The sequence below is a fragment of the Anser anser genome, assembly GCF_964211835.1.
Source record: "Anser anser genome assembly, chromosome: 17".
Lineage (NCBI taxonomy): Eukaryota > Metazoa > Chordata > Aves > Anseriformes > Anatidae > Anser > Anser anser.
This window is the reverse complement of record NC_139738.1, coordinates 7,234,701-7,252,983: the sequence shown is the minus strand read 5'-3', so window position 1 is coordinate 7,252,983 and position 18,283 is coordinate 7,234,701. Positions and strand designations below refer to the sequence as shown.

The 18,283-nt window shown below is 41.0% G+C and overlaps 1 protein-coding gene across 3 annotated transcripts in view; it reads right to left on the bottom strand.

Annotated features, from left to right (window-relative positions):
* Positions 1–18,283, bottom strand: part of UBR4 (ubiquitin protein ligase E3 component n-recognin 4) — a 77,740-nt gene that overhangs the window by 54,507 nt on the left and 4,950 nt on the right. For all 3 annotated transcript variants that reach the window (XM_083802392.1, XM_083802390.1, XM_083802391.1), the window contains exons 4-33: positions 17,690–17,819; positions 17,445–17,584; positions 17,005–17,107; positions 16,313–16,454; positions 16,024–16,148; positions 15,181–15,305; positions 14,852–14,911; positions 14,542–14,732; positions 14,212–14,311; positions 13,984–14,121; positions 13,362–13,479; positions 12,739–12,926; positions 12,017–12,176; positions 11,802–11,887; positions 10,318–10,487; positions 9,262–9,544; positions 8,536–8,668; positions 8,183–8,262; positions 7,624–7,752; positions 6,997–7,179; positions 6,636–6,758; positions 6,316–6,545; positions 5,536–5,660; positions 4,854–4,951; positions 4,569–4,726; positions 3,956–4,165; positions 2,895–2,996; positions 1,367–1,467; positions 647–845; positions 226–414 (exon numbers count right to left, since the gene is read on the bottom strand). In XM_083802392.1, the coding sequence (XP_083658518.1) occupies positions 226–414; positions 647–845; positions 1,367–1,467; positions 2,895–2,996; positions 3,956–4,165; positions 4,569–4,726; positions 4,854–4,951; positions 5,536–5,660; positions 6,316–6,545; positions 6,636–6,758; positions 6,997–7,179; positions 7,624–7,752; positions 8,183–8,262; positions 8,536–8,668; positions 9,262–9,544; positions 10,318–10,487; positions 11,802–11,887; positions 12,017–12,176; positions 12,739–12,926; positions 13,362–13,479; positions 13,984–14,121; positions 14,212–14,311; positions 14,542–14,732; positions 14,852–14,911; positions 15,181–15,305; positions 16,024–16,148; positions 16,313–16,454; positions 17,005–17,107; positions 17,445–17,584; positions 17,690–17,819 (4,319 nt within the window). The remainder of the gene's footprint in view (positions 1–225; positions 415–646; positions 846–1,366; positions 1,468–2,894; positions 2,997–3,955; positions 4,166–4,568; positions 4,727–4,853; positions 4,952–5,535; positions 5,661–6,315; positions 6,546–6,635; positions 6,759–6,996; positions 7,180–7,623; positions 7,753–8,182; positions 8,263–8,535; positions 8,669–9,261; positions 9,545–10,317; positions 10,488–11,801; positions 11,888–12,016; positions 12,177–12,738; positions 12,927–13,361; positions 13,480–13,983; positions 14,122–14,211; positions 14,312–14,541; positions 14,733–14,851; positions 14,912–15,180; positions 15,306–16,023; positions 16,149–16,312; positions 16,455–17,004; positions 17,108–17,444; positions 17,585–17,689; positions 17,820–18,283) is intronic.

Sequence of the window (18,283 nt, the reverse complement as noted above, 5' to 3'; positions counted from 1 at the left end):
AATTACTTAAACCATAAAGAGTGGAAAAGACAAAGAAATCACATGGTTGTTCTTAGGCTAGTCCATGTCCCACCCACCATCTCAGACACTCTGTATTCCAAATAACAAATACTAAATTACAAAATAAGCGTGTATAAGTAAACATGCGCTTCTGTCCACCAATAATCAGAGAAGTCAGTTTAATTGATGCAAATGAATGAACAGCAGTATACCATTTGTTCTTACCATCTGCCTAGCCAATCAACAGCAGCACCATGAAGCTGGAGGTGTCCTGCGCCTTGTCCTGCGCTGGCCAAAGTTGCCATCACAACCATCAGTTCAGGAAAGCCTGTGCCATCACCATTGGCCAACATTTCCGTTGCCATTGGTATTAGAGTACTCAGCAGAACAGTGCACACGCCTTCTCCCACTTGGCTAATCAAAAAGAAGAAAGTTTCAGATGCTGCACATCACCCACTGAAAGTACAGCTAAGGCCTACATTGCAAGAGCATTGACTCAGCAATGCCTTCATGGGAAACAGCCATTCCTCGACCATTTTATTTGAAAGCTGACAACAGGAAGCCATCAGCAACTCAACTAATTTGCACGTCTAGAGAGTAAAACAAAGGAACAGTGCAAAAAAGCATTGACAAAGGTGCACTTCACCTGTTTTCCCGAACAATGTAAGTTGTCAAGAGCTGCAGCAGCTGCCTGTTCTCTTGGACAATGTCCAGTTGATCTGAATCTTTGGGCGGGGACATGGTCATCCTGGTTAACCAGGCCTGGAGACGCACAGGCTCCACACAAGCCAGCTGAGCCAAAGAGCCACAAAGTCGCAACAGGCTGGGGTTAGGACTCTTCTCAGCTGATGGAGAAAATTACTAGTGAGTGACAATTAACACGTTTGAAGATGGCTTTCCCTTTTTAACTGATCCCAGTCACATAAAATATTTCCTTGGAACTGGGACCCAATTGCAAAGCACCTGTCGTCTCTCCTACTTATGAAAAGTAATCAGCTATAACAAGCAAATGTCATTTCTTCAGGATGCAGTACTTATTTCCTGACAGGCATTATAGGAACACGAGCACAAAATGCTCACCTACCACCTTCTCCTCAGACTTAAATCATGTTAGATCTCTCTCTAAAGTTAGCTGTTACCAATACTGAAAGAAAAAATGGCCAAATAAACATGGACAGCTTAAGAGAGGAAGTGAGAAAAGAACGAGCAACACACAGAAATCATAGGAAACTATTATGCATGAAGATGTCATTCCACTTCCTTTTACAGCTTTTCTTTCAAGCATTTTCCTATTGCAGCCTCTCTAATACAAGAACAGTAGTAAGTGGACTAGGGCATAAAAGGGAAATTCAACACAATCACTTACTTAGCTGGAAGAGTTTGGTGAAGAATTTCAACACCCTGTTGCAAAACTTTGCTGAGAGGTTTTCATTGGCTGTTGCCATCATGATCTGGACCAATTCTCCACTGTACGAAGGACAAAATAAGTCAGTTTTGTAAAAGATCACCTATTCCATTTTTTTTCCCACTTGAATTTCATTATTATCTATCCTCACATTTAAGATTGGTAACTGTCTGTACTAACACTGCTCAGCAGCCAAGCCATAGAAATTGTTTTCAGAAAACAAGCCAACTCTTAGCTCAAATTAAATCCTGCAAATCTCAAGAGCTCCTGAATAACACATCATCATGCTCCCCACGTGAAGTCGTAAAATGACCCGTATGTTTCCAAATCAAGATGCAATACTTTCTTGCCTCATTTTCCCTTCAGTGTTAAACAAAGCAAAACAACCAGCCACCAGACAGCTTCAGTTTTGAACTGCTGAACAAGCGAACAGCTTTCTTCTAATAGGATAAAACTTTCCTCCAGTTTGCCCCTAGTATCTTTTCACAGCATTGTTGTTATGTTTCCATCTTAATTAGTCTTTGTAGTTCTAAGCCAGGCCAATGCCTGAGAGAACCTGGGATTTTGCAAGTTGAACTGTACCATCTTACAGACCAGCATCTGCTGGTACCATCTTACAGACCAGCTGCATCCTGGACTGCAATTAAAAAAGGAGTGGCCAGCAGGTCGAGGGAGGGCCCCTCTACTCTGCTCTTGTGAGGTCCCACTTGGAGTACCGCGTCCAAGTCTGGAGCTCCCAGCACAAGAAGGATGTGGAGCTCTTCGAGCAGGTCCAGATGATGGCTACAAAGATGATCAAGGGGCTGGAGCACCTCTCCTATGAAGACAGGCAGAGAAAGCTGGGGCTGTTCAGCCTACAGAAGAGGAGGCTCCTCATGGCAACCTTTCAGTACTTGAAGGGGGCTTATAAAAAAGATGGAGAGCAACTCTTCGTTCAATCAGATACTGACAAGATGAGGGGAAATGGTTTTAAACTAAGAAAGAGGAGATTTAGATCAGAGGTTAGGAGGAAATTTTTCTCTCAGAGGGTGGTGAGGCATTTGAACAGGTTGTCCAGAGAGGCTGAACACCCCCATCCCTGGAGGTGTTCAAGACCAGCTTAGATGAGGCCCTGAGCAACCTGATCTAGTGGGTGGCATCCCTGCCTATGGCAGGAGAGTTGGAACTAGATGACCCTTGAGGTCCCTTCCAACACAGGCCATTCTATGATTTCATGATCTCTCAAAAATCTCCTTCCAATGCCTTTTCTCTCACAAGATCCCCCATTGCCGATCACTACAAGGATTTGCTGAATTTTACTTGGAATAACAAAGATCTAGGTCCTCTCCCACACAGAAAGTCTTTTCAAATTCCTGCATTGCTTGAAGGATATACTATCCCTATACAGTCTGCATTGTGCAGTATTAACATCCCGAACGAGTCAACGGTGACAAGCTAAGAGAAAAGGGAAGAGAAAGTGCTTGGCCTATAACTTTCAAGATAATTTTACCTTTCTGAAAAGAATTCCTCCATGGCTTTTCGGGCTTGGCTACTCTCCAGCTGTTTCTCCAGATGCTGCAAGCATTCCTCCAAGATGGACTCATCCAGGCCACTGAAGATGAAAAGACACATTGAAATAAGAATATATAAGCACAATTTCAATAATTCTGAGACAATAAGTGATCAATTTTGCTAAAACAATTCTAACAAACCTTCCACTAGCTAAAAGAAGCTCTCCTTCCAAGAGATAGGAGAAAAACAATTGATTAACAAACATCGCATTAAGTCCAACAAATCTAACAAATGATCAGAAAAAATGTGGCACACACTGTAGGCAAGTTACACAGTTAGAAACCTAGAATAATATAGCCCTTTCAAACACCTCACAGTACAAATTCCTCTAATTCCTGCTGCTCTTTTTACACTTTAAGTCTCTTTTAGTGTTACTGCACCCGTCCTCTACTGTGCTCATCCCCACTCCACAACAAATATTGCAAGTAAAATCCAATTACTTTTACATCCTCTACCAGAAGGCACAGTAGATCTTCTGAATACCTTCCATCCGGAGGAATGAGTGTTAAAAAGACGCAGTATCATCACGTCTAATAGTTTTATGTTTCAGACGGGTAGAATCAACATCTGCACATCAAGCTTATTCTCTCTATATACACAGCAAGTAAGGGGTAGGAAACATAAATCGGGCTAGTTTGCTATGATAAAGCAGGGATTAGCCATCCTGATAAACAACAACAATATAGGCAAAGGAATATAAAGCAAGATAGGTCAGCATCTCTGACTTTGATTTTGTGCTTGTATTTACATAACGTTCTATTCGCTTAAATAAAAAAGCTATCCTTACATATATATGATCTATCCAGAGTTAGAAGAGATGATTAAAATTCACGCTGCCTAAACTGCAACACTGAAAATTCTGGTGAAGTGAATGAAGTGTCTTACATTTTTAGTCAACAAGGATAATAGTCTTCAACAGATTAAAAAAAAAAAAAAGCTGATTTTTTGCCTTTCTGTTGCGCTGCTCAGGAAACAACAACAAGCCACACAGTCCATTACCTGTTTGGATCAGAGTGATGCGCCAGTATGTTATAGCATCCTGTGATCAACTTCTCATAAACACGTGCCAGGAATTCATCTGATTCTGCAGGACCCAAGATCCTTTCTAGGGAGTTGCTGCTTATTTCTGCCACACACTCTGTGCTGGTCTCCAAAAGGAGGGGCAACAGGGAATGAATCACTTGTGGTGGGTTCAAATCATCTGACCAGCTTGAAAAGAAAACAATTTAATTATCTATATGATAAAACACAGAAACATCTTTACTGAAACATCTTCTTATGCTTTGAAAAGATCGCACAACTGAATGACAACAAAACACAATCAAATTAGATCCATATTGCCTCAGCTTATACCCCAGTTTCTTCAAGTCCTCCTTCAACAAGAAGACTAAAAGTTTCTATCAGGGAGCCTACATTTTAGAGATACCCCATCAAGAGAGAAAGGCTATTTTTCACTCATTTAGAACTGTACACTGAATGTAAGCTTAAGGCTTACTTCAAAATACATATCCAATTCAGTAAGCGTTCCAACCAAACAGTCTGATGAAGACAGACACTCAGAACAGTAGACAGACCTATACAGCAAGAATGTAATATGAAAAACATCACTTACACAATGAGATCCCCAGTAAGTCTGACCAGAGAGAGAAGGGTGTGTTTTAGGGAAGCTGCGAGAGGTAGACTTTGGCTGCAGAGAGTACCAAGGTGGGCAGCCTGAACTGCACTGATGTAGCTTTCTGCAGGGATTGTGTCATTCGCAAAGGCATTGCGCTAAGGATTGAGACAGATACATACACAAAAACATCAGAATTGTTTAGCAGAAAGACAAACTACCCATCATTCCCTGCAATTCACATAGCTGAGATTATGTCAGATCAATCCGCAAGGCTGGACTCACCCATGAGCCAATGTTTGGAAACTCATTGGTATGAATGTTGTTCCATGTTTCACATAAAGTCTGCACAGCCGATGGCAAGTTCTGAACAAGCGTTGGACCTGCAATTGATACAGAATCGTAAGTCAGTGAGTCACGGGTCCTACTGAAGAAACAAAATGCTTTTACAACACTGTTTAAAACTAGATCATGATTTAAGTAAGACACAATTGTAGCTAAGTTTGAGCTGTTACTCTGCTGAGGGCTATTTTCATGCTTTTCTCCAAGCCAAAATTATCCCTGAAGTTTGCATCAGCTTTCCAGTTACTTTCACCTTATTAAAACAACAGGAAACATAGCAAAAATACTAATTCACAGCAGTCTTCAAAATATCAGCGTTTCACAGTATGCCACACTATGCCATGCCATTCCACTGGAGCACCAACACGTTTATAAAAACCATTTTAACAAGCCAGATAAGCCCACGGATTACTTTTCAAGGCTTGCCCCTCTTTTTCAGCTTCTACAACACCAAAAAGAAAAGACTTCCCAGTCTGCTGCTGACAGGTTAATACACTGATCTGAACAAGGTGGTGAAGAAGAAGAATGCATTAGCCAGCACACAGCTCTGAAATTGAGTGTTGGCAGCATTGTAGAAAGCTTCACCCACACACAGAAGGAAATTTGAACTATCCAGGACACTCACCTAGGGTATTAGATTTGGAACGGCTGGATGCAATGGCCAGGACAGCAGCATAACCTCGTAGCTTCTCTTCAGAAGGTTTGTTCTCACTGGAGCCCTCTTCAGAGAGGCTACGTAGCAAGTAAGATCTGCATTCATGAGGAAAAGGATTCATTTCAGGAAGCAGTTCTGTATTTCTTAACTAAATGTGTCAATACGGTGACACACAAAGCAAACTTCTGAAGTTCTACCCCATACTTCATGTGATACCACTAAGGGTTTTGGGCTTTTATCTCCTCTAAGCTGCTTACCAGGAAAAGTATCTGCTTAAAAGAAAAAAGCTGATTTACTTTTGCTTTCTTCTACATAGGGGCTAATGAGAGTTTAGAAGACTTCAAACTCCTGATCTAAGAATTAACACACAGACACACACACATACACACAAAGCCTTGATGGTCTCTCTGACAGTCTCAATAATATGTCAGTGAAATAACCTTAAGCAGCACTATCCTAGAAAGTGGCAAGAAGAGGTTTCATCTTCAGAGAAAAACTGTTTTTGCGAACTTGCAAGAAAGTTTTGAAAGATCAGACAAGAAGGCTACTTAGAAATAAGAACTCCATGTTATAGCTTGTGAAGCCTCTCTTTTTCTTCTTTTAAAAACAATGAACACTCTAAAGGACTTAAGTTAGACTAATTAGGCCGGACAATTAAACAAACCACCTCTCTACAAAAACAACAAATAAAATGAAAAGCCCCATGCACATAAGAAACTTGTATTTCTGTTGGAGATGCTAAGGTTGTACCTCGTAAATGTAGCATAGGTGTCAATAAGCTGTAGCGTAGCAGGCAGGAGGTTCTTGGTTATCTCTGAAGACTTTTGTGGATCGGTTTCTGCAGCTAGCTTGGAAAAGTGCTCATCTAGAGAAACCTGGATCTTGGAAATTGCAGCATCAAGGGTGTAAATGGACTGTAAACTGGGAACTTCATGCAGTTGGAGAATAGTTGTGCAGTCAATGCCACAGAAAGAAGATATCTTAAAATACAAAGGAATGGAATTGTAAGTGCAAATTGTTCCACGAAAATAGATGTTCCACGTCCACATTTGCATTTGGCAGAAGCTTACCTGACGAGCAAAGTATTCTTCTGCTATTTCTACATCGTATTTCACTGAGCTGCACTTGCTGGAGGCCAATTCAATAAGAGAAGCAGCATGGTCAGCTTTCATGCCCTGCTTGGTAAGGTGATCCTACAGATGTCAAAACAACAACAACAAAAAAAATTATCACCCTTTAGAAGTGCTCTGTAATCAAGACACTGCCATCTACTAGGCTAGAATACTTCAGAAAATGCAGACAGAAGTCCCAATTTCTCACCACCATGCCCACACAACAAAGCCCACATGCTTAAGTAAGCATGGAAGAACAAGAGACTGCCATTCTTACTATCAACAAACATAAAACACCACAATAATGATGAGGCCGTACCTTGATCCATGTGACGTAAGATGGGATTCGAAGACGAGAAGACCAGCGCAGCGTGTGTAAAATATCACATTCACTCATTTCTGGTGTGTTTGTAGCCAACTGATTCATATAGTTTTTGGATGGAGGCAAAATCCCTAGAATTCGCCATAGTATCAAGAAGTAGTACTGAAGTGCACAGGCTTCCTAAATGAAAGTACCGTTGGACTAATTAGTAATGGAAGATCACAGTTTCAATCATTTTACTGAAATTATCTCATCAGGGACTCTAGACTCCTGTAGATGTGCCAAATCAAATCCACGCACCGTTCCATATTTTGCAACGAGGTATGCAACAAAGAGGAATAAGAAAAGAAAGAGATAACAAAAATTTTCTGTCTCATCATATTCTAGCCAGACCTCCTGGAGTTACCAGGGAGGAACAGTAAATCTTAAACATGTTGTGAACTAAAAACCCATGAGAGATGTACCACCACTAAAAATACTACCATTACACATGGGATTTTCAAGCTCTCAATTACTTCAACCACTATCCAGAATACTTGGGCTGAATACTTGTTTTAAACAGCAAATCTAAAAACCTGTTATTCCTCAATATAGGCAACATCACAGCAACACATACAGTCTTACCAGTGCAGTGACATTTTTGTTCTCCTTCCTCCTGAGTGTATCAAACTGCGACCCAGCTGCAAGTAGTGCAGTCAGGGCTGTGTAAAGCTCATCGTACTTCATAGTCCTAGAGAAAAGGACCTCACAAACCTGCAAGAGATGACAAGTCAGGATCATTGCTTTGCATCTGCATTTATATAGAGTCAAGGTTTTCCCTGAGAATTCAGAATACCCACAGACCAGAACTAGGCAAAATGTAACTTCAGGAAGGTAACTCTGTCAGGTACTTCTCTTCCCAGTCAGGGTACCAATGCATTGGTTCTAATGCAGCCCTGCATTATGCAAGCCTGTAACTTTGGTGACAACAAATTCATTGAGGAAACAAAACGCAGGAAAAACTAACTTGGAACAAACTGATTGGAAAGCAACTCTAATAATCTTTCTCTTAGATGCTTCTCCATTTGGAGAAAAAATTCTGCTCTAGCTGCTTCACCAGGTTTTTCTTTCTTGTCTCTTTTCCCTGGCACTTGTCAAGTCAACGCTGCCCTCCCCTCTGAAGGCCTACAGAAATCCCATGTACCATGCTATCTAGACGGTTCAGGTCATCTTCAGAAGCTTCTAAAGATAGGATGCAGTAGAATCTGGGCTGTGGAACTGTGTCTGGAAGGAGAGTACAGAAAATAAAGTTCACAGTGAGAGTTTTAGTTAGGCAGTACTGTGTTACTGTCTTTATTTTGAATCACTTTGTAATATTAATATTGTCTAGGAATATGTTAATAAAACTGTTGAAGCATAACTATACTCTTTTTTATCTGTTTTAACTATGCCCGTCAAAAGCAGGAAAAGGTACCCTGGCCAGGGCATAGGAAAGGCTCTCATTTATTTGTAAAAACAAATCTTAGAATAAAAAATTCCTTACATTTTCCTTCTTACCTGATGAACAGTGTTTAGACCAGTTTTCTTCCACCTCCTTAAAACCATGATAGAGTGGGACAGAAGTTCGTCTGCTATTGTCCTGGGACCCGCTCACCCAGCCAATGGGTGGAGTCAGCAAATTATATTGCACCTAAGTAAAAAAGAAAAAAAACAAAAACCATCGCAACCTCATCATTAAGCAAGGAGACCCCAACAGTAACAAAAGAAGAAACAAAATACAAACAGCCCCAGTGCTAAAACACAATCATTCTCAGCTTCTGAGGAAAGCCCTGAACCCTATCCAATGACTTTTATTCTGGAGTGAGCAGCTTAAGTCAATGGTCAAGCTTCCAACAGCTGAAAAAGCCCACAAAACACTAGCATCCCATTAATGAGAACAGTGCCAAAAAACAGTGACAAGCTAAGGCAAGAACAATGTGTACAAGGTATTTGAAATGGTTCCTATACCCAAAATACTCATGATTTTGAAAGATAAGGCAGGGCTTTCATCCTGTCCTTAGCAGGATTTATTTGGACAGCAGTTACATCAGAAATCTACACTCTAACTGAACCTGCCACTAGGAAGAAGCAGCTGTAGTTAATCATTTGTTATAACATAAAAAGCTGGTAACAGAACCAAAACCGAGTTACTCACAAAGGCTGTGAACACACCACATGATTGCCTGCTACAGATTTTTGCTTAGTGACCAGCTGCATATTCAGAACATGATCTCAAAATCGTACCTGTTCAAATAAGTAAACGGGGGCCTTGGAATATTGATGGAGCAAGTAGTCGAACACCAAGAATAGACGAGCCACAATAAGTGGCACAGAACTTTGCTGGGTATCCATGTTCGCTGTTAGCTCAACAATTGTCTGGATACAGAGCATCATGATAGACCTGCGGCCCCTCTCGGAAAAATTGTGAAAAATAAGCAGCAGCAGCTGGAGATGTTCAACATTCAGATCTTCTGTGTCGTTGGGAAGAGTCCCCTGCAAGGCATTTTGCTTCAGCGTGCCCACAAACCTGACAATGAGAAAGTTTATAAATGACTTTTCTACTTAAGACTCACAGAATCAGTTAGGTTGCTGCAGACCCGTAAGATCAAGTCCAACCATCACCCAGCACTACCACATCCACCACTGAGCCACATCCCTAAGCTCCACATGCACAGAGCTCTTAAATACCTCCAGGGATGGCGACTCCACCACTTCCCTGGGCAGCCTGTTCCAATGCCTCACCACCCTTTCTGTGACGAAATTCTTCCTGACATCTAATCTAAACCTCCCCTGGCACAACACTGCAGAGTACATTACGTACTGGAATGAGGCTATGCAAATTCTAATACCTACATAAATTCAATTAGAGGCAAATACATTTGATGGAGAATATGATCATTTAAAAGGAGATAGAGAGATGCAAACTCGTGTCCACAGGAAAGGCAGTCCACTATGGCTTTGAGTCAGCGAAACGAGAAGTGAACTACTAGAAGTCTGCTGAAATATGACATTTGTTTTTCCTTTTTTAAAAGACAGCATTACTGTAGGTTATTCAGCCGCCATCCACCTAGGTCCTCATTCTGATGACTGATTTCATTCATTTCCTGCATTTTAGGTGAAAAGCTCCAGCCACACAGAAGACTGCCTTTCTGCTCCTCCGAGCATCACATACCCACCAGTGCTCAGACAACACACGCACGCGTACTTGTTATGCTGGTGCCAAGGAATTTTCACTTAATAAAAAATCAGAGAGATAAGAGATGACAGACTGACTTTCAACTTAACACAAAATTATCTCACCTTTCCCAAACTTTAAGGCACTCTGGGACATCAGGATCTCCCTGGGCAGTGGCTTTATGCTGCCAAATGAGGAGAAGTCGTGAGAGCACCGACAAACTTTGAGGATGGATGTAGAGAGGCCATGGTCCTTCAGAGAAAGGGGCAACTCCCAGCTGCTGCAGAAGTGTGTTCTAGAACAAAACAGAGACCTCTTGAAAAGAGGCAAGTCTTGCTTGCTGCTTTAATTAAAAGCAAGATTTGAATAAAGAGTAGTGCTCTCAGAGCTTGTAAAGCTGTACTGGACAGCTATATTTTTCCTATCTCAAATATGTAGTACAGCTACTGAGGGATAATTACGTTGTCATTTTGCCACCTAAAACAACAAATTGTGAACTTCAGCTCCAATGTAGAAAAAATTGCATTAATAAGCTCTACTCATTTACTGCAAAAATCACAACAGGAGAGATTATGCTTTGGCAGAATGACACGGGTCAGCTTGCAGAGTTTGCATTTACTCTGACTGGTACTGTTATTGTAAAAACTAGGAACTGAGTACCCCTCAAGGCTTGAAAAATCACAACAAATCAGAAGCAACCATCTGGGAGATATTGTTGTACCTCTCCAGAAATGACAGAGCAAAAAATAAAGAGCTCAGAAAATGAAAACACTTCCTCAGATATATTAAGACCGATAGTATTGGGACTACTTTTGAAAAACAAAACAAAACAGTAGAAGTTCTTTGCTCAATGTCATTTAGTTGACTAAAAACATTCAAGTTTTACACATCTCAACTTCAAATGAGACAAATGAGACAATTATGACATCATTCTGTATTTAAGAATTCAGAAGTAGACCCATTCTACTGATCACAGAAATACTTGCTTCTTTTCAGATTTAGCCAAAAGTTTATACAACTATTTTAACTGGTGGTTTTTTTTTTTTTTTTTGGGGGGGGGGGGGGGGAGGGGGGGAGGCAGGGGAATATTTTTAATACAGTAGAAAACAGTCAAAAAAATGGATAGGTAATGAATTCACTGAATCTCTACTTACAGTGTTAAGCCAGCCCATGACCTAGCAAAGAAACCTAGAGGCTACAAAGTCATCACATGAAAGCAAATAGATTACTTTGATTCTCCTGAAATAATTCCAATGCCTTTTGTCATCAGTCCTGACAGCAAAGTAAATCTGCAGGAATCTTGGCAAACACATGAATAGAGATAAGTCTCCAAAACAAAATACACAAACTCACTTCCCCTTCAACCTTCATAATTCAGTGGATTAATCTGAATATTAAGCTTATACGCTGCAGGATGTTTTGTGCTGGATGACTGTAAAGGTCATTCCACTTGTTGGATCCAAAATATTCCAAGCTCTGTTTGCAAAAGAATATACTCTGGGGCCAAATGGAATCACAACACACTACTCTAGGTGCAGAGAATCCACATAGTAGCATTAACTGACACCAACACTTCTTTATTTCACTTATACATTCATAAAGGACTTACCTGCAAGGCAGGGGACTGAAGATCTGAGGTCACTAAGGAGTGGTTGAAGTGATACAGTGCAGCAGCAAACTCCTCATCTGATGTGCCTATAATACAGGGATTGAGCCACTTACCACTGTTGCTCTCCTATATTTAAGATTTCCACATGGAACTAAGAAAATATTCTGTAAATCCTACTGTTTGTACTCTCTAACAGAGAAGCTCTGCTCACTTACCCTTAAGCCCATCCTTATCCACTTCTTTGATGATGCTAGCCAGTGTTGCCATGTGCTGCTCCGAAAGAGAGACACTCAGGTAGTTGCGAATGAAGTTATTCCTCGAGTTCAGCATAGAAGAAGTGATAAAGTTCAAAATGTTTGAAGCTAGGCTCAAAAACTGAAAAGAAAGAGAGAAACATACTGTAGAAACAAAAAAGTCTGAGGGAGTATGAGAAAACATTAAAAAAGCCAAAACCATCAGTAAAATAAATTGAGTTCCCTAATAACACCCCTGGTAGTGGTGTGCAGATTTAGTTTACTCAATGCAATGCAACTCACTGCACTTTGTGTTCCTTATCAGGACTGATTTTATAATTCTCTGAAAAACCTGCAAGTCTCTAACTTCTTGGCTGAAGGATTTATTTTTATCTTTACCCAATGGAGTTGGAGCTAACAGCATTCTACCAGCAAATTAATTCACTTATGGTTCTGCCCTCATTTTGCCTCTCCCTCTGTAACCCAAACTGATACCTTCAGCCTTTGCTTCCCTAGCAATAACAAATAGAAGCGTAAAGCAAACTCTTGTCTTCAAAGCCTAGACTGGTTCTCCATCAGTCACTGGTTCGCCATCAGCAGTGTACTTAAAATACCTGACGTTTATCATGCTACTTGTCAACACAGCTAGCTACTGTCAAGTAAATGATGCTGCAGCACATGTGTTATTTATTATGCTCCCATACCAATTCTGGATCTTTGCGGCTGGCCAGGATGTTCCCATTCTCTCCTGCAGTCTGTTTATTAGGGCTTTTGACTCTAGGAGAGCTCTCTAAAGGTGGTGGTGGAGGGGGTGGTGGTGGGGCCACTTTCTCTTTGCTTGGAGAGATTGTCTCTTCAAACCATTGCCCCAGGATTGGTTCACTATCATCATCTAACACAGGAGGCAAGAAAAACAAAAGCACAGTATAGTAAGCAATTGCCTTATGCAAACTACCTAGAGTAGAAAAGGACTGAAGAAGAGTTTCAGTGAGCAGAGTTAAGGGATTTGCAATTTTCATTTCTCCCTTACAATCACAAGGCTCAGCAGTTTTACAGCAGTCCAGCAGGAATTTACAAGGAGAAATAATTTCTACTCTCCTAAGAAGCAAATACTGCCAAATTCCAGCCACTCTGGCTTAAGTTTACAGAAGAGAGTACAGTCAGCTGTACTGTAGCTTCTGCCAACAGATCTTACAAACAGTTTCATATTTTTAGCACTACACGTCATTCCAGTCCAAGAAGACAAAAGCCCGGTATCCAGGTTTCCACTACACCTTTAAGACAGCATAAAATCCTGACTTAAGTTACTTGCCGCAAACTCTGTTACCTTGGCTGCTGTCCTCCTCAGTGCTGCTAAAATCATCTTCATAGTAAGTATTTGAATCAGTAGAGGCACTTGCATCACTGCTCATGGAGCCCTTCCTCTGACGCTGCAAGACACAAGCCTTAGAACACCAGAATAAATTAAATTTTAGGATTATGAAAGACAAGAATTTGAAAATAAAGAGCATCTTCCTAAATCATTCTAATTTTCTTCTAGTAAATTCTACTCAGTTAATTTATTAACAGTTCTTCACAACTCCTCTCCCTTCAGTTAGATATCAAAATTTATAAAAATTCTGACTTATAAAAATAAATCTGTGCCAACCTTGTAAGCAACACTTCAAGTAACAGCTTTAACATGAAAGCACCTGTTTTGAATACAGCTTTTTCATCTTCTTGCTAAATTCATAAATACCACTGTGCTTGCAAAACAAATTTGTTAGAACACGTTTGCCAAATTTACAGTCTCAGAAAAGAGAGAGAGGCCCCAATTGACAGCTTCTAACAGAAGAATTCTAACTACTTCTTTGCATATTCACAGTTTATAAAGAGAATTTTGCACGCAGATGATACTCAGTAGGAGTGGCTGAGCTACAGAACTTCCCCAGCTATGTGCCCATTCCTACCTTTCTGTAGGATGTAGATAGCAACGTCAGCAACAAATTAGTGAGAGGTACAGAATCTATCAGCCTCTGGATTCTCTGTATTGATGTGCTTTGAGCCATGATATCCAACACTGCTGGGGGACCATCACTCTCCCAACCCTATAGGACAACAATGAAAAGAGAAATTAAAGTGTGTTTCAGTGGAGAAGGCAAAATGTTTCACAAGAACCACACACGCTACCTACGCACCTTGTGTAATGCCTCCACTTGCAAATCTTGAAAGAGAGATGACAGCAATTTGATGGCATGATTTGCTAGCACCACTGACAGAACACCAAACCCTTGATGTCTACAGAAAAATAAAAGATACAATGTAATTTCAAGGAGGAGGGGGGGGGGAAAGATTGAGTGAAGTGACAGGAACTGCTTTGATAAACCGAGAAAGAACAGATGACTACTACTTTTCAAGAATCAAGACTTGAATTTCCAATGGGGAGACCAACAAGACTCCATAGTAGTTGCCTGCTGAACATGGTTAGATACACGGACAATGGTTACTTCAGTGGGGTATTTACATACCCTTTCCCAGGTCCTAGTTTGGGAGACCCAACGCCCTCTTTCGTACGAGCAATAATGTCTCTGACGCGAAGAGCAGCCAATGGATCTTTCTCCTTCCCCTTATCAGCCAAGGCCGTGGGGCTGAGGTTCAAGATGAGGAAGAGACTGTTTAGCAAACACCAAGCCCCAAGCAGCTGGAAGTTCTGATAATGCTATCACCCAAAAAGTGGAGGGGAAAAAAAAAAAAAAGACAGAATAGCGTAAGTCCAAATGCCAAAATACATCAGCACAAAAACAGTGAGAAAGCTTCCTGAAGAGAGACAGATCTTACCTCACCCCCGGCACGGCGTGAATTGCTGATGGCTTGTCCAATCATTTCATAGATTTCAAGCTGCAAATAAATCCCAAACCATAGTAATGTTTAAGCACTTGATTGGGCAATAACTAAACCACCTTTTAAACCACACTAAACCACACTTTTAAAACTCCAGACAACTGTTTTTTCCCCTCCACAACTAGCCACCCAATTACCTGATCCGCCAGACTAGTGCCTAGAAATAACAGGTATGTACTGCAAGGGAAATAAATACAAATTCTACACACTTCACTTGCCAAGAATGAAAACACCACACACACGCACACTCTTTCCCATCTACTTACACATTTCTGTACAATAGTAGCAGCATCATTTTCATAATCTTCTTCTTTAGAACTTGTTGACCCAGTCCGAACCTGCTGAGTGCTACCCACGTGTAGGATGGCCATGCAAGTTGCCACACTCACACCTGATTGAAAACAAGTGAAGGCAACAGTCTTAAGAGCCAATCTTGGGACTCAACGCTCCCATTTCGTACACAAAAACAAGCAGTATTAAACATGCACATGAACTCAGGAGAGCTGTGAATATACATTATTGCAGCTGACAGATTAAAAAAAATAAAAAAAACTTCTTTCTGAAGTACACCTGAAAAAGCAAGGTTTTGTCCTACAGAAGTAAGCGCGTGAAAACAAGTAAAGGAGAAAATGTTTTACCATGTAATTCAATACCATTTTTATGGCAACCTTCCTACTCAATTACCAACTCTTTAAAATCTTACCCATACCAATATAAACCCTCAGGATTCTGGAGTACTTAAAACCACTCCAGGGAAACAAGGATGATTTGGGGATATAACCAATTAAGCTGAAGGAATAAGAATCACAAAAATGTATTACGCTCTCAACATAAGAGAACAGAAATTACAGGCAATTAAGAAGGTGTTGAGTCACTGAGTCTCTCAGATGCTGAAAAGAACATTTGCAGAACAAATTTGAACCGCAGTACCACTAGAACAATGTTCACATTACCCAGTCCCCATACTATGCAGCACGGTGCATAACTTTCAGGTCTGCGAGAAATAAAGGTGGGCTGAGCCTCAGATGCGTAGGTAACAAAGCAGAGCAGAAGCAAGAGAGACTTTAAGCTCTAAAAAAACAAACAAAAAAAAGGAAATATCTATTCACCTGCATAGAGACAGCTGAGAGCAAGAACAGTCACATCTTGGAGCCGCGTGGGCGTCAGGGGCTCCAACACAGGCAGAGACAGAGTATCCAGTGCCATGGTCACATCTATTACCAGTGAGTGAAACCTACAGTAACGACACAGGTTAAGATTCAACAATGCAATGTGCAATGCACACATCACACGTCCATAGGAGCAACACAATAACTGACACAGCATAGCTAGTACATTTATTTTCTCTCATACGGTGTACTCGGCACATACCAAAGAAAAGTGACGACACAATCTTACCCGTTACGAACAGCAGTGGCATCTGCCACTGTGGCTGGCATAATAAAAAATGAGTTGGCTGACACTGCATCCTGAAACCGATTTATGTATCGCAAAAAGTATGGGAGGTTCAGGCACACTCTCAGCAACTTTTCAGAGCCACCTACCAAACAAAAACAGCAGTGTTTTATTTTTACTATTCCACAGGAGAGCTTCTAGGCAGAACGTCTAATGATCTAATGGTCATTAATTACTGACTTAATTATTCTTTGTGGTGAGACAATATCATCATAGATGAGGGAACAGGATAAAGACTAATTTACGAGACATAAACCAGATGGTGAAGTCTTCGGCCAGTACTCCTAACGGGCGTCACAAAGCTCTGTGTGTGTTACATGGCACACTGGGTCTAATTCACACCTGCTCAGTAAGCCGTCCCCATTGGCTATTTTACATTGTCCACCTTTTCCTCCTCCAAAACACAGCTAACACATACAAACATATGGAGCTCATCTCCTCTGCAATGAAGATAACTACATTATGACCACCACAATCCCCCAGGGTAACATCAGCATACATACAACCGAGTGAGTCCTAAAGAACAAATGCTACAGGTCAGAGAGGTTCTTCCTATTCAGAGCTGTAAGGTGTAATACAGAAGAAACATCTGCTACAGCAGTTTAATTCCCCAATGCTAAAAAGCTGATTCTTACCGAGTTCTTGCAGGCTGGCTACGTTCTGAGCAATGAATATGCTTTTCGTCTTTGCTGCTGAGGTTTGATCTGTGGAAGCCTGATCCTCGTTTTCTCCTTCCACCTAAAAGCATACACATACTAAATATATCATGGAAACATTAAAAATACAGGGCACTGCAATGAGTCTCTACACCGCAGCAAGGCACGGCAGCAGCTGAACTCAGAAGAGGTACAGGTATCACTGAATACATCAGCTTCCATGAGGCACCAAAACTGCTGTTGTCAATACAACGCAAACAGTATTTTCTCATCTGCCATTCATCAACATGCGAGATTTAAACACTCCTCTTTACATATGAATATTTAAAAACTACCACTTATCGCCCTCTGTCCTTACCTGCACCAGTATTATTAATGTTAAAAATCAGACCACTCTTATTCTGGAGCTGTTTGTTTACCTGTGTCTCTGGCATGATAGATGGTGATGATGAGACTCTAGGGTTAAAGACTGACGTCAGCTGATTCAGGAAATTCATCTGCACTTCTTTCTGTCTTAGCTCTGGGCTCACTGGGGAAGCCAGCTCCTTCTGGTCCTCTACTGCAGGGGGAAAAGTAAAAACATCATCTCATATATCAAAAATGTAACATTTTCTATGCCTAACTCAAGTGCCACAGCAATGGAATCACCCATTGAAATACCTACCATCAGAGAGGGTTTTGACAGTCTGAGGCAGCTTGGCTGATTTCATCATAGCTGTGAAAGTAATAATTTCAGTTCTATCCAGGCGGCTGCAGCCTGTGCACAACCCCTTTATCAACAGAATGAGGTGTTTCTACAAAGAAAAAGACATCAAGTACAATTTAAACTCTCTTGATTTCAATTATTCCTCGGTATCATTTACCCTAAACCACTGCATTACTAGCACAACTGCAGCTACTGAGGCTTCTGCAACATCTGAGATCCAATCTGACTTCAAACGAAAAATCCTGATGGCCTACTAACTGCAGATAAATCAGGTCACTAACAATTTCCCACATGCTTGTTACAGAAATGCCCTGTAAAAGCTCTCTCTTCCATGACAAGCTAAAGCTTAAAGATGGCCCGATCAGAGGCTACACTGCCCAAACACTTTTAACTTGCCTTTCCTCTTTGAAATAGATTTAAGCTCTTTCTAAAGACTGAAATACAGCTGGGGAAGAACCCGTCCTTAAAAACCTCAACAAACTGACAACCTAACAGATCGTTACACAAACCCCAATCAGAACATAGGAAACTGCAACAGAACTGAGATCTGCT